The sequence below is a fragment of the Equus przewalskii genome, chromosome 15, assembly GCF_037783145.1.
Source record: "Equus przewalskii isolate Varuska chromosome 15, EquPr2, whole genome shotgun sequence".
NCBI classification, from domain to species: domain Eukaryota; kingdom Metazoa; phylum Chordata; class Mammalia; order Perissodactyla; family Equidae; genus Equus; species Equus przewalskii.
The window spans coordinates 14,384,278-14,410,567 of record NC_091845.1 but is presented as its reverse complement, the minus strand read 5'-3'; the positions used below and the strand labels follow the sequence as shown (position 1 = coordinate 14,410,567).

Here is a 26,290-nt window from a genome sequence, read left to right as displayed (position 1 = left end):
AGGAACAAAGTGCAGGCTTGATTCAGGTCAAACCATGGGGTTTATTTTCATATCCCACAGGTTTCTGAGGTCAGATTAAAACCCAAAGTATAAGAGGGGATATAGAACCTTCAGGTTCCTTACTCCTCATCTCCAGCACTGGAGAGGTTCACGACTGGACAGTTGTTGCTTCAAGCTCAGTGGGAATTCACCTTCTAGTAGGTCCCACAGTATCTCCTTCAACCCAGGGCAAAACAAACCTTTTTTAAAAGGGAAAAATGATAAATTCAGCCAAGGAGGAATTTGTGTGACTCATCAGAAATTTCCAAACATGTTTAGATTAATGGAATATATATCATATGACTTATTCCTCAAGAAAGTCAATGTGGGAACTTTTCATAAGACAATTTTGAAATTTTTTTTCAGTAGAAAAATCCCAGTCTGGAAATTGGTAAAAGTCCCTTCTGTGATTTAATTTAGCAAGCACATATTCCAGCTAAGGCAGGTGTTGGCAAAATCTTATGGCACACAGCTCTGCAAACTGGCCTCCTCTGCCAGCACAGCACTCTGCAAACTATAGTTAAACAAGCATGGTGTGTGGCTGATTTCTCTTTCATATTCTGTTATTTGCCAGTTATTTTGTTAAATTCTATGTTCTTACAGGCAGCAGCAGCAGCCTTAATAACTTTCCAGGTTTTGAAAGGGAAACAATCATTGCCACAAGTTCATCTCTTACAGAGTCCAGGCTCTTGATGGGCATTGTCTCTGGTGAAACTCCATTACTACTACTCTCCCAATGACTAGCCTATAGGAGATGTCTATTAATGCTAGGCAGAACTTCATGCTTTAGCTTAACATCTTATGGTTACTATAGAAGTTCTTAAAGTGTATTCCCCTTGATCAGCAGCATTATCATCATCTGGGAGCTTGTTAGAAATGCAAATTCCTGGGCTCCATCTCAATTTACTGAAACTCAAGCCCTCCAGGTGATATCAAGTTTGAGAACCGCTGGTTTAGAAAAACCACGTAGGAATTTCTAGCTGTGTCTTCCTCTGGAAATTAATGCTTTCAGTTATTCAAAAAACAATCATTGCCTGCATATCCCATGTTACTATGCAATGAATTGAAAAAGAGTAGCGTACAAATGTCATGAAGATAATGATCAGGACTGTGTTATCCACACTGTGCTCCCGTTGCTAGGCACAGTGCATAGCTTATGATTGGTGTTAAATGAATACTTATTGAATTCATTCATTGAATGTAAATATAGCTAAGCCCCTGACTTCTGAGGACTTTGATGTATGGAATTTAAAGTGCTGTAGCTTTCACTATTGTTATGGGGTCTCTTCTACTCCAAAAGATGGAAAATAATGACAATGCATTTTAAGAATTAAGACTTTTTTTACTTTCTGTTTAAAATGATAGGTATAGGTGTCTCTATTTAGAATTGAAATCAATAGTTGTCTCTATAGGCCTATCATATGTATCATACAGGAGAAAGGGAACCTTGCTGAGATTATATATCCTAGTTGATCTTGACTATATTATCTGTAGTCTTTACTTTGTTACCTTGGTTGTGTAGATACAGCTAGGCCTTTATATCTTCCCACTTTTTTGAATAGTTTGAAGATGGAGGAAGCAATTCCATTAATAGTCTCAATCTTTTCGCCTAACCATTCTGTAAATCATCAGAACAGCTGTAGAGCAATTAAGTTCGAAAGTGTACAGGTGGTCAGAGGAATGACTTGAAAATTGCACTCTTGTTTTAAGGGGCCTTTGTTTCTTAAAAAATAAAAAAAGAAACAGCTTTTAAAATTTAATGTAGAAAGTAAAGGCCAAAATAGTTAAAATGAGAGAAATAGTCGAATAAAAGTATAGCCTATGCCAGATGTAACCAAATTAAATGGAACAGTTCACAGGTGTTCCAAAAAATGTTCATAATATAATTGAAGAAAATTGCTTCCTTCGTTTTTATGACCTTGATACTAAGACAATCTTTATATATAATAAAAATTCTTTAAACAGCAGTGAAAACCATACTATGCCATCTCTGATCCATATCTTTATATCCAATAACTACTCCTGTAAATACAGATCAATCTGTATTATTACTGATAACTCTGTTGCTTGCTTTCCTATAGCCACAAATGCAGATCACTGTATATCAACCCATAAATCCCTCCCTATGACCCCATAAACAATCTACACAGCTCATTTTGGAAAAATATGATCTTAAGTGAGTGAACTCATATAAGAAGCCATGATGATACTTAAAAAATGACTTTCATGCCTGGAAAGAAATACATATTTAACCTAATGGCTATTATGTGTCACAGTATAAAGGCCCACATTCCTACATCTTTTCCTCCCTTCTACAGATTTTGTGCTCATCACAATTTTTTTCCTTGTGCCTGGTACTGAGCTAAGATTTGTGAGGGATACAGAAAAAAATCAGAAGTATTTCCATTCCTCAAGGAAGTGAAAGTACAGCAGAAGAAACTACATGTATATAAATAGCTGTAAAGATGATAGAAAAAAGTAATGCTTATTCCGGAGGTGCCCAGAAGTTTATATGTAAAATGTTTTATGGCAGTAGTTTTTTACTGAGCATCTATTAAGTGAAGAGACAGCATTAGAAACTAGAGATACATATGAAAAAGAAACATTACTTGATGTCATGCATATTGCAATCTAGATGGAAGACAGATTAAACACAGGAACAAACAAGAGAATTATAAATTGTGGTAGTTAACATAAAAGAAATAAGATGTTGACAGAGAAAAACAATAGAGACCTATTTTAGATAAGGTGAATAGAAAACACTTCTCCAAGGGGGCATCACTTGAACTGAGACATGAAGCAAGAGAAAAGTCATCCATGTAAAAGTCATGGGGAACACAAGAGAAATGAAAACGTGTCCACGCAAACACATGTATGTGAATGTTCATAGAAATATTATTCATTATAGCCAAAAGTGGAAGCAACTTAAATGCTCATCAACTGATACTATGGGTGAATTGTCTCCAAGAAAGGTATGTTGAATATGACCCTATTTGGAAATAGGGTGTCCACAGATGTAATTAGTTCAGGTGAGGTCATATTGGAGTAGAGTGGATCTTTAATCCAATATGACTGATGTCTTTGTAAGACAACAACGGGAAGGCACACAGAGAGAATGTCATTTGACAACAGAGGTAGAGATTGGAGTGACACAACTACAAACCAAGAAACCCCAAATATTGATGGCCACCACCAAAAACTAGGAAGAGGCAAGGAACACTTCTACCCAGGGTCTCAGAGGGAGCATGGCCCTGTCAACTCCTTCATTTATGACTTCTAGCCCGCAGAACTGTGAGAGAATAAATTTATTCTGCTTTAAACCATACAATTTGTATCACTTTGTTACGGCATTGCTAGGGAACTAACACAGCCAGTGAATAGTAAGTAAAATGTGGTACATCCATACAGTCGAACACTATTCAGCCATAAAAAGTAACCAACTACTGATACATGCTACAACATGGATGAACCTTGATAACATGATGCCACATGAAAGAAGCCAAGCTCAAAAGACAACATATTGTATGATTCCACTTACATGAAATGTCTGGAAGAGACAAATCTAGAGAGACAGAAAGCCGATTACTGGTTACCTGGGCCTGGGCCTATTTCTGGGGATTAACTATGAACAGGCTTGAGGGATCTTTTCCAGATGATAGAAATCTTCCAAAACTGAATTATGATGACTGCACAACTCAGTAAATTTACTAAAAGTCATTGAATTGTACTCTTAAAATTGGTTAATTTTTTGGTATATAAATTCTACCTGAATAAATGTGTGGGTTTTTTTTTAAGAAGTCATGGGGAACAGTGAGAACTGTTGCAAAAGAGGTTTTGCCTCTTTCTGGTCATTTAAAGATCACTGTGGACTAGAGAGTAGGGTGTACAGAGGAGGGGGTAAAGGACCCTGGAAGAGTGGACCTTGAGTCTGGGCTTTAGTAGGTAGGATATTAGGATGAGGAGATACCAGTTCAGGGGATTTGGGATGCTGAGTCTGCACTGCAGTGACATTTCAGTTACTCAGGACACAGTTGTGTGTCCTGATATATTTGCTCCTTGGTGTATCTTTCATAGCTGGCTTAAAGAAACCCAATTTACATGTAATGTTTATAGAAAGAGGAGGCAGATCACTGCTAAGACAGCCTTGTCCCTTGTATTTTAACCTTGTCATCGTGTCTCCCACACACGATACACTGCAATGCAGATGGTCTTGATTTCCTGGGAGGACAAAAGACCTCTCTCTGAAGGCAATTCTCTTTTTAATTAACACAGCTCCCATAGGACACAGCCACACATGCAGCTGTAAAGGTGTTAACTTGTTCCTGCATTCAGTGTCATCCTCCTGATATTTATGGGATGATGAGTTAACAGCATGGGCAGTGTGTGGATGCCGTCGTTAGCAAGCGTCACTTCTTTACTGGTCCAACTTTGTGGCAAATGCTCAAAGGAAGGCAAACCCAAACTTAAGTGCAAGAGAACGCAGAGACCGGCCAAAAAAGGAGGGATGGTTTTGTATCTGAATGTGTCAAGCATGGATTTAGTGTATATGAATCTAGTTTTGTAGTGTTATTCATTGCAGTGGTGAGAGGCCATAGTAAAAGACTGAGATGAGGAATTGAGAACCAGAGTTGCAACCTTGAACACTAACTAGTTGGTTGTGAGACTAAAGACAAACTGTTTAACCCTTTGGAGATTACAGCCTTGTTTTAAAAGGAAGGGAGAGATTAGAACTCTGATTTCAATTTGGGAGGAGTTAAGGTCCATTTGAGAATAGGTTGCTAGCTATGGTCCCTCTTAGTAGAAAAGTGTGCATCCACAAATGCCAAGATTAGGAATGCTGAGCTAAATTACCTCAAAGATGCCTTCCAAACACAATCTCCCCTGTCATTTATGAAAGGAAATAAACAAACAACTATATTCAGCTTTGCACTTCTGCACTTCATACCTCATGGTAAACCTAGCTAGACTATGTCATCTGACACTTAGTGTTGGTTTTTTTTTTTTTACACACTGACAAAATTCCCTTGATCCTTCCCAACTCTGAAGCTGCAGGTGAAAAGGATCACCTCTGCAGAGTGAGTGCAATCTTTTCTCTTTGTCATTGTAGCTGTCCCCATCCATTCCTGGCTTTCAACCTTTCTTCTGAATCCTTCCATTTATTTTTCCTCTAACTAAGGGAAGCCTAAAGGAGAAAGAAAAAGGAAGATCCTATCATTTTTTAGTATACTACGTAATTCCAAACTTTGTATTGACACAGTTGAATCAGAGACCACAGAAAATGGCTAGAAATTGAATATAAATAAATAAATATATTAAAACAATTAGAGCAGTGGTATATGTGGTCAAGAATGAATTGATAAGAAATAATTGATCAGTATTTAGTTTAAAGCATGGACTTCATTTGTTAGGTTGTGTTACCTGGGCCATAATTGTACAGTCATTTCCAGGGTGGGGGAAAGTGGGAGAAGATGACCTTCGAGTGGGAGAAGATGACCTTCCTATTATTCTTTTTACATTCGTTCTGAATATAGTGTAAATACTGCATTTGATATTACCTTGCATGTTCTAATTTATGGTTAATTCAGATTGGCCTTGGAAATGAAAGATAAAGTAATTTGTGGTCACAAATTGATTACTCAGAATTTTTTTTCTTCTATAGATGTAATAAGGCATGCACGTATGTTTTTAAAGTATTTTGAATTTTTTGGCAGTATATTTCCAAAAAGATAATTTATTTGATTTTCCTGGTGACAAGGACTTTATCTTCCTTCCTTGTTTTTTTCCATGACTACCTAAAAAAAAAGTATTTCTGAGAAGCGAGGTTGTATGCATGGAGAATTTAATCCTAGGCAGATGGTGTGGTGCTGTGATACAAATTTCCCTCTAGCAGTAGCTGGGAGAGGAGCCACAATTCACGACTGTTAGACATAGGACCTGCTTTAAATGAAAGAATTAATCATGCACATAATGATGTATGGGAGCATCCCACGTTAACCGATAAACACTTATGTATGTTTTCAAAGAACCTCCAAGACTTAGCTCCTTCGTTTATTCACAGGGGTGATGGGCGAATATGAGCCAAAAATAGAAGTGCAGTTCCCAGAAACGGTCCCGACTGCAAAAGGAACAACAGTGAAGCTGGAATGCTTTGCCTTAGGAAAGTAAGTTCTGGTTTCTCTCCCTCCTTCTCCTCTCTTCAGCTTGGGCAGGTATAGAATTTTCCTTGCACTGTTTGCAGTGATAGTTTCTGAGGTGACTGAAAAGCAAGTCAAGCCTTTCTCTTTGTAATTCTGTGTCTGCGTCTTCGATTCTGCCCTCTCACCACGGAGAGGGAAGGTGTAATGGTGTGAGGAGGCTTAGGCTGCTGCAGTTAACGTGCCACAAAGAGAGGAGAATGGGCAATTCTGAAAAAAGTATTTTGTTCTATTATTATGACCTGTAGTGTGCACACTGTCTGACCCAGGATGACAGGAAAACAATGCCTTCATTTGAGGTAGAGTCAAGCTGACTATTTGGAAAAATATGAACTTTCATTCTGGCCCTAGTTTATAGAGGATGCATCAAACTTTTCTTGAATTTTTTTTCTAATTGCTGGTTTCTTTTGTCTATTCTGGATGTCCTTCTACTCTGCCTAGAGATAGGTAAGACCTGATATTCCCCACGAGAGTCTCTATTTTACAGAATTGTCTGAAAATTATTCACAACTTTATTATTCAGTCTGTGGATTATTGTTAGATAAGCCTACTTGGGAACCAGTTAACTTTTCCATATAGTACCTATCAGAGGGTATAAAGAAAATGAAAAAACAGATTGGTGAAGATTTTGCCAGTAACCCTGAAGAAAAGGTTTGGCATAAACCATAAAAACTATCATCTGAAATGAGAATTTTACATCTTCTCTGGATTTTGAGGATGCACGTGAATCTTTACACTCAACTCCATCTATTGGACTAACCCTTTGCTAACTCCTCATCCTTTTCCTGTGCCCAAATCTTGGCTAAGGCAACAACGCTAACTTTTGCCCAACCCCTGTATCAGCATTGAATCTATTTTTTTATGACTTTTGTGTTTGACAGCAACCATAGAAGAAAGCGTTACTTCTTTTCTTTTTACTTTCAGCTTTAATAAAGAAGGATTCTTTTGGTTTCCATGTTTCCAAGTCGTGGCCATATAAGCTACAATAGTGTCTTTATTTTGGTACAATACAGTGGTCATTTTTTATGTCCTTAAAACTTACCACTTTAAATAAATTATGACATAGCTGTAGCATGGAACATTGTACAGACCTTAAAAATCAAGTTGTAGGGTTTGGCCCGGTGGCACAGCGGTTACGTTCACACGTTCTGCTTCTCGGCGGCCTGGGGTTCGCTGGTGCGGATCCCGGGTGCGGACATGGCACTGCTTGGCACGCCATGCTGTGGTAGGCATCCCACATATAAAGTAGAGGAAGATGGGCACAGATGTTAGCTCAGGGCCAGGCTTCCTCAGCAAAAAGAGGAGGACTGGCAGCAGTTAGCTCAGGACTAATCTTCCTCAAAAAAAAAAAAAAAATCAACTTGTAAAACAATGTGTAAGACATAGAAAATGCCCATGATTTATTGCTAAGAGACTAAAAGCAGATTGCCAAACAGTGTAATATGGTCCCTTTTATTAACATATATGTTAATATATATATATATATATATTAGGAAACTCAATCCAAGGGAAAAGTGAAAGCAGGTAACTAGATAGGCTAGGAATATATTTGTTGAACTCTCCAAGGTGACACCTTGAAAAATCATCTGTAGAGAAAGAGCAAAATTCATGTTGTTCACACTTCAAAGGGGGTATGAATTAAACTCTATTCATGCTGCTTGAATGGCACTAGAATAAAAACAAAAGACCCAAATTGGGCTCCTCCAGTCTACGCAGAAATGTTTGAGTATGCACATCCAGCTGCTGAAACACATCATCAGCGCCCACTGAAGAGCAAAAAGACTATGTCTAAGTACAGTTATTTGTAAAGGCATGCGTTAAGTGTCTCTCTCATCAAATGTAAAGACCCATAATGTACTTCTGATAGAGCCCTTTCTGCATTTTGAGTTAGTGTCTGTCTAGTGAACCTAAATTCTTCTAAAACAAGTATAGTAGAGTTGATGGCTTTAATTTTTTAAATACCATCTCAGGTTTTCCAGAGAAGATTAGCAAGTCTTTAGTCTAATTACTTCTCTGCGTGTGTTTTTGTGAAAAATAAATAAGTAAATAATTGTATCTCCTGCTAGGAAGCCACAATCTTAAAAGCTGTGGTTAGCTCACTAAACCATTGATTTGCAGACTCCACAATGTCCTCCTTGCAATTTAAGATGTGTTCTAACAGTTAGGGCTGTAGGATGATAGATGCCTTGAGAGTGTATAAAGACCCCATAGATTGCTTATTTCCTTATCTCACTATTTTACGTAAGCTTTCCTCAAACCACCCTCCTAATGGACTGCTATAACTTGGTAAGGTTCCATAGAGAGTACTCCAAGAGACAGAAAGTAGAAGCTGCCAGTTTCTTATCGCCTGAGTCTTGAAACTGACACAACATCACCTCTGCCTTATTTCAGTATTCAAAGTTGCCCAAGAGCTCACCAGGTTCAAGGAGGAAGGTGCCTGGACCTCATCTTGATGAAAGGAATGTGAAAGAATTTGAAGCCATCTTTAATCTGCCACATGTGTGCATGGACATTTTTATTTTCATATTTATGATTTAGAAAAACCAAATATATTAGAAAAAATATAATAAGCTTATAAAAATCTGTTTTGTTTAAGTGATAATATTTTGTAGGAGATAGATTATTTAAGGTTAAGGAAGGTTATTTGATTTTAAGAAAAACAGTAAGTATATAATAATACTAGAGATGTGGATATGGATAAAATCATTATAGTGATGTGCAAATGAATGAAGTTTGGAAAACACTGTCTAATGCAAGCTTATGTTTAGAACTAAGAAGAAAAATGTTGAGAGCATAGGTTCAGATAAAAGAAACAATTTTCTTTAATTTGATTAATTCCTTTTTATTATCACTATCAGTCCAGTACCAACTATTATCTGGAGAAGAGCTGATGGAAAGCCAATAGCAAGAAAAGCCAGGAGACACAAGTCAAATGGAATCCTTGAAATCCCCAATTTCCAGCAGGAGGATGCTGGTTTATATGAATGTGTGGCTGAAAATTCAAGAGGGAAAAACGTAGCAAGGGGACAGTTGACTTTTTATGGTAAGTTTGTGATTCCAATTTATCATTTGTAGTGCTACAGAATTTCTTGATATTAAAATAATAAGCTGAGAAGTTTGCATTCAGGCTTTTGGGGAAGGACTATGCAAAATAAGACTGTAAAACCCTTGGTTTTTTACTTAATTAGCATTCCCTTGGTGATTCTGGGAGTGTAGGTAGAGTGAGGGTGGAGGGCAAGGATGTTGTCAGAGCAGAAAGGAAGAAATTAGGCTGATGTGTTTGGGGGATGGATATTAGTGTGAACACACTTGCAAAGGAACTGTTTCTCCTCCTGCCATCAAGCTGTAAACCTGACACAGGAAACGTTTTGTTATTCCTGCTCCTGATTTGTCTTTTTAAAGCTCTATGCTTTTCTGCATTGGAATTTTGATCTGGGGCTCATGTTAATCCTTTGTAATGTTCCTCTTTGATAGCAGTAAATGTGGTGCCATGAACATCTCAAAATGCACAGTCCAAATTTAGTTCTTATCAGAGTGGAGAGAGACAAATCTCTCTCACCCCCAAAGACTATATGTGCAGCTGCTCCTATTCCAATCAAATCATCGGCATTGATCCAGACAATATAAATGTAAAACCTCTAGCACGTGGTCATCAATTGAGCCTATCTTGGAAACTCTGTTATCGTATTGATTTGATATCCAAAAAGGGATTTCATTGGATAGGCATTTTGAAAGCATATTGAGTTCTGCCAAATTGGAACATGCCTGAATCCCATCTGTCTGGGGTATTGAAAATAAATATTATAGATTTATAATTATTCAAGAATGCTTCACATAAACAACAATGTTTATTAAAGCGATGAGAGTAGTTCTGTAGGTGCAATTTGTAGCAAAAACTTTAAATATTCTTATTTCTTGCAATAACTGATACCATGAAAGTCTATTTATTTCACCAATTCTTCTTCCAAAGCATTTTAGTTTTAAGATATGGCCAAATAATTTTGCTCAATAGTCATATGAGGTTTTTTAGAAGTGTGATTAGAAACGACTTGGAGATTTCCAATATCAACTAGCCTTCAGTGACCCTCCCCCTGTGACTCTTAGCATTTTGGACCCACATCCCTCTGATGTAGCCCAGGTGGTGGGAGAGCACACATGGTTGTGGAAAGTACTTCATATGATGATCTGGGCAGCAGTTGTTTGAATAAATCTGCACTCCTCTTTAATCACTCATCTGTCTTCAACAATAATAAAGCACTAACTCTACTCATGCCAAATGACAGACTTGATATTCGATCTTTGCTCTTTCTTAAACTGAGGCAGTTGATACCCTATTTGGTTGGTTGAAAAGCAAAAGATACCACAGTTAATTGACTGGAAAAACATAAGACTGAAGGTTACAGAGTTGTTCAGTGAGATGCAATTGCTGCGGGGTTTTTTTTTAAGCGTTTAGGATACATTTTTCTCACCAGTGTAATAATTATTTCTTATATGTCAGGTAGGGACAACCTGAAAATATTCAGGTAAATGGCCAATGTTTTCCCTTTTTTCTTAGTTGAATAGACTTTTCAATTCAGTGGTGATTATTCCTAAATGTTATTTGAGTTGTTCAACTAATTGAGTAAGGTCATTTTCACTTTCATGATTTTCTTTTAAGTGAAATATCTCTTTTCAGTTTGTTAAAAAGGTATGAAATTTTCTGTAACCAGGGGTTGGCATAGTGCCTTCTAGTGGGTCAAACGTCTCCTGCACTAGAGAAGAATACTCCAGAGTTACTGTTCTGGAGAATCAACCTCGTCACTGGATCCCAGCTTTGTGCAGTGAGACGTTTTCCAGGGATCCTGTGCTGGAGATGAAAATGAGGTCCTAACAGTCTTTCTCTTTTTTTTTTTTTTTTTAAAGATTTTATTTTTTCCTTTTTCTCCCCAAAGCCCCCCAGTACATAGTTGTGTATTCTTCGTTGTGGGTTCTTCTAGTTGTGGCATGTGGGATGCCGCCCCAGCGTGGTCTGACGAGCAGGGCCATGTCCGCGCCCAGGATTCGAACCAACGAAACACTGGGCCGCCTGCAGCGGAGCGCACGAATGTAACCACTCGGCCACGGGGCCAGCCCCCAGTCTTTCTCTTTTAAATCAAGTTATCTGCATCGATGCATGGGAAAAAAAGCAGAATGAAATTTGCCTGCTTTCTGAAGATAACTCGGCTTTTTCCTCGGTTGTCAACCACCCTTGGTGTTAGAAGCTTGTCAGACCAGTTGACTTTCGTAGCACTTGGCTGTTGCATCTATGTTTTTTCTTTTGTTTTTCCTCAACTAGCATATCAGCGACACAGACATTATCGAATTGTTTTCATTGTCACAGGAGAGCTTAATTATACAAAAGAGTTTGGCTGTCGTTTTTTTCCTCTCATTTTTTTTGGTCTTATTGGGTTTTCCCAATGCTGTGTTTTTAATATCCAGCTGCCTAGATCTCCAATTTAAATGAGTTATTATAATTAAAATCACCATGCAGATCACAAAAGGGGATAGAGTAGCCCCAGTCACTTATCCATGAACACTCTGTCTTTGTTGACAGGAGAATTTCTTACAATATTAAGATGTACTGTGCTCTGGGATTACAAACCATGAGTTTGAGCTTAGAAACGGGCTTCTCCTTTTCAGTTCCAAGTTGTTGCATTCCATTCATCAGCTCTTCACTTCAACAACCACAGATGTGCTAACTTCTGTTCTGGCTTGACAAAATGGCAGTTTTTCCCTTCTGGCACTAAAACCATTTAACCTTCCTCCGCAGACCTGCTGGGCATGATTCCATTGTTCCCATCTTCCCTGTGTCAGAATGATGGAAGCCCCCGTTCCTGGTTGATGTGTTCCCACTGTGGCTTTAGGTTAGCATGTGCTACTCATGTTTGAGATGTGTGAAGAACTGAAACCTGTTCAGACATAAACATTTTTACCATACCCCATCTTCCCAATTTATTTTTGCCATGATCTATACTTGACCAGTGTGGTCTAATTTTAATCTGCTCTTTCAGATATTTTTCAGAGTAAAAAACTTCCTAAAAGTAGATTTGTATATTTTCAGGGGTAAAATACTATAAATCTTTGTGGCTAAAGGTAGAAATTTTCCAAAATGATTTTAAGATATTAATAATTTGTTCAACAAATATTTTTTTGTTGGCTACCATAAGGCGGGCAATGTTAAGTACAGGGCTGAAAGGCAAATCCCTGCTCTCAAGGGGCTTGTATTTCACTAGAAGTTGACAGGCAATATGCTATTAAGGAAATAAATGACCTAGAAAATGTCGTTTTGTAATAAGAGTTATAAAGAAAATAATTAGGATGGTATGATAGAAAATAACTAGAAGTAAGGGAAAGGCTTCATAAGATAAGGTAGTCAGCGAAGATTTGTCTGAGAATTGACCTCTGAGCTGAAACCTAAAGGATGAAAAAGAGCCAGCCTTTCAAGGGGAAAGACATTCCAGGCAGAAGGTAAGGAAGTGCAAAGGCCCTGAGGCAGGAAACTTCTTGACATATTTGAGATGCATCAAGGAAGCCAGTGTAACCAAATCATAGTAAGAAATGGTGAAAGTCTTGAAACATAAGAGGGTAACAGATTATACTGTACCTTGTAAACCAGGCACAGAGTTTGGGTTTTATTCTGAATATAATGAGAAACCATTGGAGGATTTTAAGCAGGGGAATGACTCAATCTGATTCATGCTTTTAAAAAAAGACCACTCTGGTTGCTTTGTGGTAAACAGATTAGCAGGACAACCAGTCAAGAAGCCATCTAGGTGAGAGATGTTGGTGGCTAGGACTCAAGGAAGGAAAACAAATGGAGAGACTCAAGATATATTTTGGAATTAGAGCCAAAAAGACACTCTCACGTGTCTTTTTTGAATGATTCCTACAATTATTCAGTTTATATTTAAGTTTACATAGTAAGAAGAAGAGCTAGATTCCAAACGTTATGCTTGTTCCTTCATACTGGAAGTTCTCAAACTTCTGCACATATTAGAATAATTGGAAATTTTATTAAAATACAGAACACCGGGCCCTAACCTCAGAGGTTCTGCTTCTGTTGATCTGGGGTGGGAGCTGAGAACTTACATTTCTGTTAAGTTCCCTGGTAATGCTGATACAGTTTGTCTGGAGTCCACATTGTGAGAACCATTTCCCTGTGCTAAGCTTTCCAAGTGGTAGAGTGAAGCTGAAGATTAAATTGCATGCAAGCAAAGGTGTTCCTGCTTCTCTAGAAAGTTAACAGGTTGCTGTCACATCCGGCATTGTAGCCAGTCTACATAGACAAAGTAGAGTGAGAGCTTCTTCAAAAATAATTATGTTTGAAGAACGGAAAGGGAAGTATAAAATGGATTTAATTCACTGATATTACTCATCTTTCCACCTCATGTGTCTTCAGCCACTTCCTTTTTGCACAAATAGACCAATAGAATTATAATCACCATTTAGAAGAATGAGGTGTGAACTACAAGAACCTGATATTTAAAGCCTTTTGTACAATTTCTCCTATATGTAACAGGTGTTAAGAGTAAAATCATCTTCACCAATGGGAAACAGGAAATATAATATTTGATCAGTAAACAAAGCTATATTTCATAGACTCCTGTAACGTTTGAGCTGGAAGGAACTGTTGGGGCCAACACTTTGATTTTTATAAGTAAAGAAAATAAGGTCCAGAGACATAAAATACATAACTTAGCGAAGATGACACAATGAGCAAGAATCAGATCTACGTCTAGAACTGCTCTTTCTGTTATACTACACATATTACTTTTCCTGACAAGACAACATTTAATACAGTAGGTAAGGGGAAAACTCCATCAATCATCCAGATACTTTTTCTGCATATTTTGCACAACCAGTGTCATAAATGAAAACATCCAGATGAACAATTGACTTTTTTGCTTCCTGTTTTCTAAGATGATCGCCTGAATATTGAGTCCAAAGGAGCTCTTTTTATTTTCCTCTTCAAATTACATTTAAGGCTGTATGTCTAGACCTTGTATGCTATGGTCCTTTAACTCTAAAGGCAAAACTGTAGGCTTGATGACACTGCAAATGTTGTTTGAGTATATCTAAGGTCATCAATAAGTGAATACAGAAGCATCACGCAGCCCAGCATACTAATTTCCCCACGGATGTGATAGGTATATGTGATCACTAGATAGTATTCAGCCCTCCGAAGTGGCTTAAAGGACAGAATGACCAAAAAATGAACACAGAAGATAAGGTAATTTTGCAGTAGAGCAATAGTCTACTTAATTGTCCTAGACAGAACTGATAATGAGACCCGCAATTTCCCTGAGTGTCACTTAAAGTCAACAATTTTTGTTTCCTCCCCTTCATCTGGTCATTCCAATAAAGAGACTTGCTGCAATTTTTCAAGGGGTGCGCATAGGAAACATGTTGTGAATAATGTTCGGTGGGAAGAAATACAGGAGTGGGGACACAAGTCCTTACCCCATGAGAAACTTCAGACTAGAGAAGGGAAAGCCAGATCAAGGACAATGTATTGAAATGCAATTCAACTCCCTCACTCTATATTGCCACAGAAAGCAGATGTAACTGTTCCAATTTTTATCCATCAAGGAATATTGTTTAAATTTACTTGTAGCAAGTATTGCATAAGTGGATTCATTTATCTGAAAGATTCTATGCTTGTCTAAAGCAGGAGTTCTCAAAGTTTTGGTTTCAGCACCCCTTTTCACCCTTAGAAATTATCAATTACTCCAGAAATCTTTTGCTTATGTGGGTTATATCTATCAATATATACCATATTAGAAATTAAAACTTAGAATTTAATTTTGTACTTTATTTTAAAATGACAATAATACAATCGATACATGTTAAAATAATGAACATATTTTAAGAAAACTGACTATAATTTTCCAAAAAGAAATTTTAATGAGAAGAGGGACATTGTTTATGTTTTTGAAAATCCTTCCAATGTCTGTCTTAAAAGAAGAAAACTGGATTCTTATATGTGCTTCTGTATTCAATCTGTCATGATGCATTGTTTTGGTAGAAGTATATGAAGAAAATTTGGTCTCACACAGATATGTAGTTGCAAAAAAAGGATCTCATGGACTCCCTAAATGAGACTTGGGGAACCCCAGTGGTCCTTCGACCACACTTTGAGAACCATAGGTCCAAAAGAATCCTTCCATCACCATTGGTGATAGGGTTAGATATATTTTGACAGCCTGTAGATAGAACATGGATTGGAGCCTAGCAGTCCTGTGTGCAGTCACAAGTGAACCACTTTCTGAATCTAAACATTAATGTCTCTGGGCCTCATCTATAAAATGGGGATAATTCCACTTAACTTACAGGTTATTATGAGGTTGAGAAAGAACACATATAAAGTGATATTGATGAGATATTCTGTAAGTACATAGTGTTCGTGATTGGTACTGTTTTGTTCAGAAGGGGGATAGAGGAAGGAAAAAGGGATGAATTCAACCCAATAATAGGCGATTCAAAGGAACATTCAATAGTGACTGAGTTGAGGGTTAAAAAGAAATGTAAAGAAGTTAATCCATGTTAGGCTAGAATAATGGCTTGGTTTATTTGAGTAGAAGTGGGCTTAGTGAACCAGCCTTAAGTTCTGTTTTTAGGAACCTATTGCCAATTTCCAATTCTTTTTATTCCATCACTCATTTCTAAAGTTCTGAATTGACTACAGCACATCTGGGAAGAAAAGAGAAAATGTGTGCTCTTATAGAAACTGGTTAACAACAAAGGAGTTAAACAAAAACAATACAAGTGAAGGCACAAAATAGGTATGCTGTTTGTGCCAAAGGAACCGCACATATTCAGGAGGATTGCTAGTGGCAGATCAGGGAAGGCTTCATGGAGGAGGTGTTTCTGCAGAGTAAAAACTGGTTAGAGGATGAAAGGGAGGAGAACATTCCAAAAAGACATGAGGTTATGAACAAAGGTATGAGGCAGGAACTGGCCTATTGGATTTGAGGAGAAAGAAGGCCCTTATTTGACAGGAGCTGTGGGTTCATTTTGCATACTTAGAAAGTAAGAGAACAATGTGGAACCAGATGACAGAGTACTTTAAATATTAGCCTAAAAATATGAAATGATGGAAATATTCTCTCAATTCATATGACATTTACAGCATGGAAAGCACATTCACAAATCCTATCCATTATCTCACATACAGATTACTTCCTACAGTTGTATCTGTTTTATTTATTAATAAATACCTATTAATAGAAATATGCCTGCTTTTGGTTGCCCTCTACTGTGCCTTTCCATAAGTTGGTTTTTATATTTTGTTTTCTACAAGAGGGTTGGCAGGCTGGCGTCTCCTCTGCCGTTGCCAGAAGCAAAAGTGCAGTGTAACTTATATAGAGATGAAGAGACCATAAATAGGAGTGTTAAGTGAAGCACAAATTAACAGAGAACCCAGGAGATTCAAGAATTCGGTTAATTCAAGAGGCAATCTAAAGGCTTAGCATATTAAAGTCAGAAGGGACTTAGATACCATCAAGTCCAACCTCCTCTCAATTCTAATGAGAAAACTTAAGCTTTCAATCTCCAGCCTCCAAATCCAAAGCTCTTCTTACAAAACGACAAGATTTAGATGCCTCAGCAAAGAATTTTTCAAAATGCTTGTGTTGTTTCATCATTGAGTTACTCTTTTTTTTTTTTTTTACATGAAATTCTCCATACCTAAAACAAAGCAAGACTGCTCTAGGTGAAGGTGGTACCTCCCGAGAATCCTCAGAGCTTCATAGAATTGAATTTGAAAACCCTCGTTAGGATGATGAGTACTGTGGTGTAGGGAGTGGATGAGAGCCTGAAGTCAGAGGAGGGGAGATTCTCAGGGCTGAACAAAGATCAAATCTGGACCCTACCCCAGAACACAGTATGAATATTTCCTGTAAAGATGGTCTCTCCCTTCAGTGACTTCTACAATTGGGAAGTCAGATGTTTAAGAGAAGATTGTAACAATAAATTAGAAGACTCTCTGCAGTAAGGTTGGAAAATGAGTAGTTCAAGTGCGAGTACTGGGAATGTTTCATTCAAGGTCAAGATAGCTGAGAATATCTCAATGATTCTGTCAACAGTACAAGAAATTGAGATAAAGAGAGAAAGATTTGGGAAGCAACTATATAGTATATAGGTTGTAAACTGAAGCCAAGTAATTATCTTCAGTCTCATAAAGTCCCACTACCAATAAACTTACGAAGCAATGTTAGCCAAACCACTGCCTTCCCTGGAAATGATTCATCTTCTCCAAGACTGTGTAAGCAACCAGAAATAATTTTGAATGACTACAGGTAATCTTTGTAATAGAAATTTATTTTTTCCCCATTATATCCTTTCTTTAAAAATTTTTAAGTTCTAAGGTTCATGATGGCATTTCTTTCTATGAGAAATTTCTGTTTTTGAAGAGTCAGAGAGACAAATACCTCTGAGAATTGTTTGACCACTAAATTCAAATTTTATCTGTCTGCAATATAAACTATTATTGGATAAGATGCTTACACAATTCCAGTGGTTGGAATACGCAGACATTGATTTAGGTCATTTCTGGCAGTTATTGAACAAAATATTGAAATGAAGAGATTGTTCATTTATCCAAGAGACTAACAATGTCACAGGGTCAAATTCTAACACAACCGTTTAACCTTCTATTTGAATTTATAGCTTGAGAACAAGACTTAAGTTGTCTTGGGGGAGGAATTCCTGTGTTTCAAACCTTGAAAGAACATGATGGCCCAAATGGATGGGTCTGTTTTAATATGTGGATGTGGTTAATGCCACATATGTTTAATATGTGGGATCTACGTATATCTACATATATTACAAAAAAAGAAATTTAGATATAACCTTCTTTCTGAAATAATAGTGCTGAACCAACCTGTTTAGGCCTTCCTCAGAGCTATTATTTAGACTTGGAGTTATAATATGTAGTTGAACCTAGATATTAAGTGATAAAGACCATGGACTCACATGCATTATCCAAAAAAAAAAAAAAAAACCAATGTTTTCTATAATGCACTAAAATGGACTATCTGTTATCCAAGGACTTTGAGCTGTATGACCCAAAGAGATATGGAGAGATAGGAACAAGTCCCATTAGGCACAGGACTTTATTTTGGTACAAAAAACTCACCCACTTAGGTATGATTCATCTAATCTAAGTGAGTGGCAGCAGAAACCTTCACTGTGTGGGCTTTTGCCCTGTAGATTTGCAATTGGCATATTAAAAGGAAGATTGTCTCATTCTTTGCCATTTATATAATAGGACATTCCATTTCTGATCTCCCTGGGCCCATCTCCAGATATTCACTTCAAAAGGAATATGTTCATATCATTTCAGATTGGGCTTCTGTGAACTTATTTTACTTTAAAAACAAAGTAAGTACCTGATGATGTCTTGCAAAGGATGAATTAGTTATTGATTTCACCTTGGCCAGCACAAATAACTACCATTGAACATTCTTGTCTGGCACCTTAACCTCCATAACCTGTTGGAAGAGACAGAATGAGCCCTCAGAAGTGTTTAATTAGTTAGAACTTTGCAAGGTCTTTTCAAAATCCTCTCAAGGCCCTCCCTTCCCTGCCTCACCTCCTTTTTTGAGATTGCAAGGTTTTGCTTCCAGCTTTGTCTATTTTTGAAAGAAAGCAATGAATAAGCCCAAGTGTTACAGGAAATCTATGACATTGAAATCTCTGTCTCTGTACATGGTTTTGATGTTTCCTTTTTGAACTTCAACTCGACATTGCTTCATAAGTTACATTTGCCCTTCCATTTTTTTTTCCTCACTCTCTTTGAAAAGTTTGGCTTAGTTGTTAATATTCCACAGATTTCTGCAGCTTTTCTTGTTTGCTTTGTTTTCATGGACGCTATGGGGGGTAAATATTCAGCAGGTTGAATGTGAAATAAGGCACACAACTGCCATTACCCCTATCAGGGTTGCACATCAAAGTCTCCAAACAGAGAACTGAAAAGGTATCTACCTTTTGAGCTCCCTTTGCGTTAATAGCAGGAAGATACAAAACAACTGCAGACTTGCAGCGCTTTCAAGGATGAAGGTTATAACCTTTCCTTCAACTTAATGCTTGTTGATTTTATAACTTTTTTTGAAAGTTGACCCTTTCGGCCTCCCTGCATATGCAGCAATGCGTCATCCCCATCAGCAGAGGATTTGTAAAATTGTGTTTTGCTCTTTCAAAAACATGACATTGCTTATAGATGGCGAAAGGAAGAAGCAGTATTTACTCAGGAACCTAGAGACCTCTGCTGGTAAAGTGACTTGATGAGTGTTTTTCTAGTTTTGTTTATTATTAAGAAGGTAAGATAGCTTGGCCGCAGTTCTACTAATTTCCTTTTGAATTAAATTATGAATGGTTTGGATCCTCACTGAATGAGGATACTGAGGTCAAGTCAGCTAAGAGACAGGCTAAGAATATCGAGTAGCATCTTCTAATTAAGTACTGATATCAACTCTACTAGGTTTATATTGGTAGGCATTACACTATAGAAATGCCCTGTGAGAAGATAACATTCCAGAATGATACTATGATTCTTTTCTGCTGAAGGTCTTCTGCCTAAATACACTTGTTGTTACATTTAACAATAGTGTGAATTGTGCTTTAGGCAAGGCTTGATATTTATGAAAACTTTTTATGGAATGTGAAATTAACATTGTCTTTATCGCCACTAAGAAGGAGGAAAGAAAACATGACTTCAATTGAAGCATGAGAAATGTGGCGTAATTTTGGTGGTGGGAGTGGTTTAGGGCAGCGGGCAATGTGGGAATTATGTGCTGCCATGGATTCCTATGTCAAACTGTGGGCAGGACTAGATTTCCTAAGAAGGTTTTGGTAAAAATCAGGACTTATTCAGAGATTTGGGCTTCTGGGGCCATACTCTTGTGGGTAACATTCTATCAATATGGAATAAGTCAATAATAAAAAATGATAATAGTCTTGACAGAGAAAGAAGTCACAAAAATTATATAAGGGTGAGAATGAAGTAGATTTATTAGGGACAGACTAAGCTACTGTAACAGGGAGACCTCAAAATACAGTGGCTTAAATAAGAACGTTATTTCTCCCTCACATATCTCTCTAAAAATAGGCAGGTGGGAGGGCCAGCCCAGTGGCATAGTGGTTAAGTTTGCACACTCTGCTTTGGTAGCCCGGGGTTCACAGGTTCGGATCCTGGGCACTGAGCTATACACTGCTCATCAGGGCATGCTGTGGTGGCATACCATTATTACAAAATAGAGGAAGATTGGCACAGATGTTAGCTCAGGGCCAATCTTCCTCACTAAAAAAAAATTAATTAATTAAAATAATAGGCAGGAGGGTCTGAGGCTGCAAGGTCCAAGGCTGGCAGGTCATCATTTCCATCTTACTTAGCTTCCATCTCTGAGTCCAAGGCTGTTTCAGTTGTTACTTTTTTCCAATCAGTGGGAAGGGGTAATGAGAATCAAGGGCAAGTATCTTTAAGTAAATAACCTGGAAATTCCTCTCACTGCTTTCATTCACGGACCATTGGCATGAACTTATTTACATGGTTAACTCTAGCTGCAAAAGAATCTGGGAAATTTAGTGTGTAGCTAGGAAAACATGAGCCTAGCCAAAAATGTTGGGGCAGTGTGGGAGATTTTTCCTACTAAAAGGAAGAATAGATACTTGGGAGACAGGGATAGTTAATTTTGCTATGTAGTAGTTATAGTCATTCTGCCTTTAGTGATTAAAAGAGTAGCCACATGGGCCACAAAAATAGGGCATTCAGAGTTGGACAAAGGATGGGATGTCTTCTTAAAGCACCCCTGAACTTATACTCAGCCTTGTAATTTGCATAACGTCTGGAAAAGGAATTTTCTTATAAACCTACTTTTGTCCCTTGATTGCATATGGTAAAAAGTGACTGAACATACACTGAATGTACATCTTCTCTTTGCTTTTTGAACTGCTATAGCTCAACCTAATTGGATTCAAAAAATAAATGATATCCATGTGGCCATTGAAGAAAATGTCTTTTGGGAATGTAAAGCCAATGGCAGACCCAAACCTACATACAGGTGGCTAAAAAATGGTGAAGCACTGTTAACTCAGGTAAGCAATTGATGATAATTGTGTCTTAGTATTGACTGTAATGGTTACTGTGTCCTCATTGCTCAGGAAATAGGAAAATGGTGAGTTGTTTCCAAAATAATTTGCAACTAAATGCCATTGATAGTGGAAAAAGTGAAAGTGAATGCAGTTGGTAAATAGAAACTGTACATAAATCAAATTCTTCAGCCTTGTTCTTCTTCAGCCTTCTTAAGCTCCTATGCTAGGTCCTTGGTCTTCACAGATTAACACCTCTGGCTTTACAATTGGAAAGTTGTGCAGAAGGTCTGGTACATGTAGTAGTGCTAAGATACAAATCTGTATGTGCACTAAACAAGAGCGAGTGAAGGAGTAAGACCTCTCAGCATTCCAATTCCCTTCTCAGTGTGGTGTGTCATTTCTTCATCTGGGGCGACTTCTGGACAACATGGTGCAATAAGATCATCATCAAAATATCAATTCTGCCTCAAACGTGTAGCAATGACATATTCAAATGCAAGATTAACTTCTCTAATACAACAGAAATAGAACAAAAACTAAAAGTGATGACTGGAGCTGGAGGCACCAGCCTGTAGGCCTGGGAGCAGGCAGTGGTAGCTGGGAGCTTAGGTTAAAAAAAAATCTTCTCTAGAGACAGGATACAAAATTTTTGGAGTGAAGGCTTTGGAGATAAATCCCCCCACCTACTGCTGCCCAGTGAAAGAAGCAGCCAAACTGCCCCTGCCTGGCTTACTGGGATGCTGTGGTGGAAGAGAGGTGGAAGGCACTGGGCCGTGCTTCCCACTGGCCCTGGGATGCGAGCTGCAGTCATCCCAGTGTCCTCACCTCAGGACCTGGGAGAAGCTAGGAGCACGTCTGTTTCTGGACTGGCGGCCCAGGCGATGAGGTGGAGCAGCCGCAAAACTGCTAAACAGTGGGAAAAAGACAAACAAAAATAACTCCTTTTCAGAAATAAGCTTGCAAAACCAATATTCCAAAATGTAAGCAAAAATTTATTTTTTAGAAAGATAACCAACCTATAGAACAGTCTAACAAAGAGATAGGAATGTCTGTTTAGGAGGCTCAAAGAGGTAAATGAAAGAACCATGTCCATAAAAATAAACAAGATATTTTGAAAAGATAAGCAGATAGATTTTTTTTAAAGAACAAAATGGAAATTTTAGAACTATATAACCATTGAAATAAAAATTCTGCTCAAACTATTCATTTTGTAAGGGGAAATGATAGGTTGTAATACTATTCACAAAGGATTTGGAAGGCATACTTCTCAAACACTTTTAACAAATGCTAACCTATCTTACCACTTCAAACACATTGTCTCATCTGATATTCACAAGGAACCTTATGAGATAAGTGCTATTTTTACACCCATTTTGCAGACAAGGAAACCAACTTGTCTGTAAAATGGGCATAACAGAGCAATTTGCCTAAGATCACATCCATCATTAGTAAGTAATGGAGCCTGGATCCAAATATTCAATGTCTGCTGGATGCATAACTGCCTCAGGTTGCCTGAATAAGGTTTTTAGAATTGGTTATATGGAAAATTTCTTCAGGAAAAGGGACGAGGAGGAAGAGATATGGCTCAAAGGGAAGAAAAGCTTAAATGCTCTTTGAAAGTATTTCAAACATCACTCTCTGTCTTTGGATTTTCTAAAAACAGACTCTGAGGCAGAGATTGCATGCAGGAGATATATTGGGAATGCTCCCGGGAGCCTCACCTATGAAGGAGTCAGGGAAGTCATATTGGGCAAAGGGAGATTAAACAGTGATGCACTTGCAACAGAGGTCTTCAGGGGTTGCTCTGGAGCCCAAGGTCCTTCAGAATTTCTCAAATTGAGGCAAGGGGGCCCTGCTGTTGCACTCCTGCTCTCAATGACCAGGTATTGGATTTGGGAAGTTTTTTTCAGCCAAGGGCAGTTCCCAGACAGAGACTTGGATATGAGCAGTCATCACTCTTAGCAGCTGGAAGAATAAGTACCTTGGTTCTGGAACGAGTACCTGGAAGGTACATCTAAGAATCCAGAAGGGATGGATCCTATACAGCATACTATACTACTCCATCTAATGCAGCAGACCCTGACAAAGAACTTGGAACAAGGCAGGGGGAGGGTAGGGAAGGACCTTAGAGTGAGAAATAAGTGTATCCAATTTAACTCTCCTTATTGTATTTTCTCAAATGTTCACTCAAATGTTCACTGAAGTTTGACATTTTCCTCAGGGCCCAAGTTGAGAGCCAGTTCTTTGTGCTCAGATTTCTTCCTGTTAGGCCACACAGGAAGGAGTCCTGGTCTGAGCAATGGCTTAGCTGTCAATGTGCACAACAGCAGAAAGGGGGCTGATGTGCCCAACCTCTGCCCTGTCGCATACACTTCCTCCTGTCACTGGAAAGGGCTCCTGCTCAGCCCATGATTCTCCCAAATTATAAAAGCCAAACTCAAACAAATCGCTAGAGTGTAGGTACCCAGTGAACCAGCATTTTCCTCCCTTTATTTAATATGAGGGAACATGGATGCCTAGATTCGATCAAAGCCTAATAAGGTGTCAGCCCAGCTAAACTGCAGACCTAAGGCAAATGGAAAACCAATGCATCTTTATATTTTATATTTTTATTTTTATTTTTTTTTTATTTTTATTTTTTTTAAAGATTTTATTTTTTCCTTTTTCTCCCCAAAGCCCCCCGGTACATAGTTGTGTATTCTTCGTTGTGGGTTCCTCTAGTTGTGGCATGTGGGACGCTGCCTCAGCGTGGTCTGACGAGCAGTGCCATGTCCGCGCCCAGGATTCGAACCGACGAAACACTGGGCCGCCTGCAGCGGAGCGCGCAAACTTAACCACTCGGCCACGGGGCCAGCCCCTATATTTTATATTTTTAAATGGCAGGTCTCCTGGGAAGAAGGAGATCCTTCTTGGTACTTATGAAAATTGATAAGGCAAGTTAGGTATCCTCAGGCTGACAAATGAAAATGGTCTGTTGTTCCATATAATAATTTTGCTTTCTTCAGATTTGCTACCAGCGGATGGTTCTAAGCTTAGCTCATGCCACTGACAACAATAGAGAAAGGGAACATTAAACTATTAATATCTACTTTTTTTTTGGTAAGCCTCAACCAATATTAAATATTTGCTTCTGCTTTATCCAAGATTACAATTCTATTAACCTTCAAAGTGTTGTCTGCTCATAATCCGAGTGTTTTAAATACTTTAAACAGTAAATTTGGTTTTATTTCTCACTCCCCAACCCCTAGTTAGCACAAAGCCCTAAAAGCATTTTAAATTTCAGATTCATGTATTTAGAGGGAATATCAATCTGAATGGTTTCACTATTAAATCAATGAGAACTCAAGAGAGTCCTGCAATTTAAGTTCCATTTACCAACTGATGTACGAGTTGTTCCATTTAGCATCTGACCCGCCACAAATTTAGTTGACAGATAAATAGATCATGTTATATAAATTGCTTATATGATGGCTAGTTTATTCTCATTAAGCCCCTTTGATATAACTTGTAGCAAAAGTGCCGTAAGGTCTCAATTGTAGGTCAATGCTTTGTGTTCCTTTTTCTTTCACAGGAAAGAATTCAAATCGAACAAGGAACACTCAACATAACAATAGTGAACCTCTCGGATGCTGGCATGTATCAGTGTGTGGCAGAGAATAAACATGGAGTTATTTTTTCCAGCGCAGAGCTTAGTGTTATAGGTGAGTCTTTATGCTGGACAGAAAAAAAATAGAAACTCTTTAAGTCACTAAACTAACATGAGCTTTGCCTCACATCAGTGTTCAATCTAAGGAAAAGGGTAAAGAAATCTTTAAACCAAAGATATTACTTGAGAAACAAGTAATGCATTCTACAAGCAATAAGAAGAGACCACTTTCTAAATCAGCCTCTTCTGATGCTTACAATGGGTAATATAGTTCCCCTGGCACTCGTATTTATTCCTGTATTGACCACCCTTCTAAATTGACAAAATTTCTGAAATGCTTTGGAGTCTGTTGCTATCATTCTGATTTGATGCAAACTTAGCTTGGAAGGAGGAAGAGCTGATCTGGTTTGGAAAGTTTTATTTGAACAGCTGGCAGAGTGAATCTTGTTCTTCAACATCTGAATTTTCCAGGCTATGTCCTACTGGTCTGCCCCTCCAGCTACCTCTTTCATCATGTGACCCCCCCCCTGCCCCCCCGCCCCCCCGCCATGCTCTTCAGCTCTACTGACCTTTCTGTTCTGCATATTCACCATCCTCCCTTCCTCCACAGGGCCACTGGCACATACTGTTCCTTCTACATGGAATGCTTTTCCTTTTCCTCTTCATTTCATTAACTCCTTCCCATTCACCATCTCCCAACTCCATTATTGCTTCCTCAGAAGGTCATACCTGGCCCTCTGCCTAGGTCAACTCCTCTCTTACAAGTTTTAGTACTGCCTTTTAACTTTCCTTTATAACAGTTGCCACAGTTACATTTTACATTTGTGTGATTTTTCTGTCTTTTTCTCCCATTGCACTTTAACTTCCCCAAGATGTCATGCACAGTATTTGGTTTAACTCATTATTTGGTCCTCAGGACTTAATACAGTATTGAAGCACATAGTATGCACTCAATAAATATTGAATGAGTGTAAGAATGAATGAATGTGGTAAGCAGTGAAGGAGTTGAGAGACTTTTTTTTTTAAAGATTGGCACCTAAGCTAACATCTCTTGCCAATCTTATTTTTTTTTCTTCTTCTTCCCAAAGCCCCCCAGTGCATAGTTGTATATTCTAGTCGTAGGTCCTTCTGGCTCTGCTATGTGGGGCACCGCCTCAGCATGGCTTGATGAGTGGTTCTAGGTCGCACCCAGGGTCTAAACCGGCAAAACCCTGGGCTACCAAAGCAGAGCACACAAACTTAACCACTCGGCCATGGGGCTGGCCCCAAGACTGTTTTAAAAAATGAATTAATGAGTTAAGTA

General features: G+C 38.2%; 1 protein-coding gene across 10 annotated transcripts in view; it reads left to right on the top strand.

Moving 5' to 3' along the window:
• The window catches only part of CNTN4 (contactin 4), an 874,157-nt gene that overhangs the window by 709,014 nt on the left and 138,853 nt on the right, over positions 1-26,290 (top strand). For all 10 annotated transcript variants that reach the window (XM_008518912.2, XM_070576725.1, XM_070576728.1 and 7 more), the window contains 4 exons: positions 6,098-6,200; positions 9,092-9,276; positions 21,208-21,344; positions 24,913-25,042. In XM_008518912.2, coding sequence (XP_008517134.1) covers positions 6,098-6,200; positions 9,092-9,276; positions 21,208-21,344; positions 24,913-25,042 — 555 coding nt within the window. The remainder of the gene's footprint in view (positions 1-6,097; positions 6,201-9,091; positions 9,277-21,207; positions 21,345-24,912; positions 25,043-26,290) is intronic.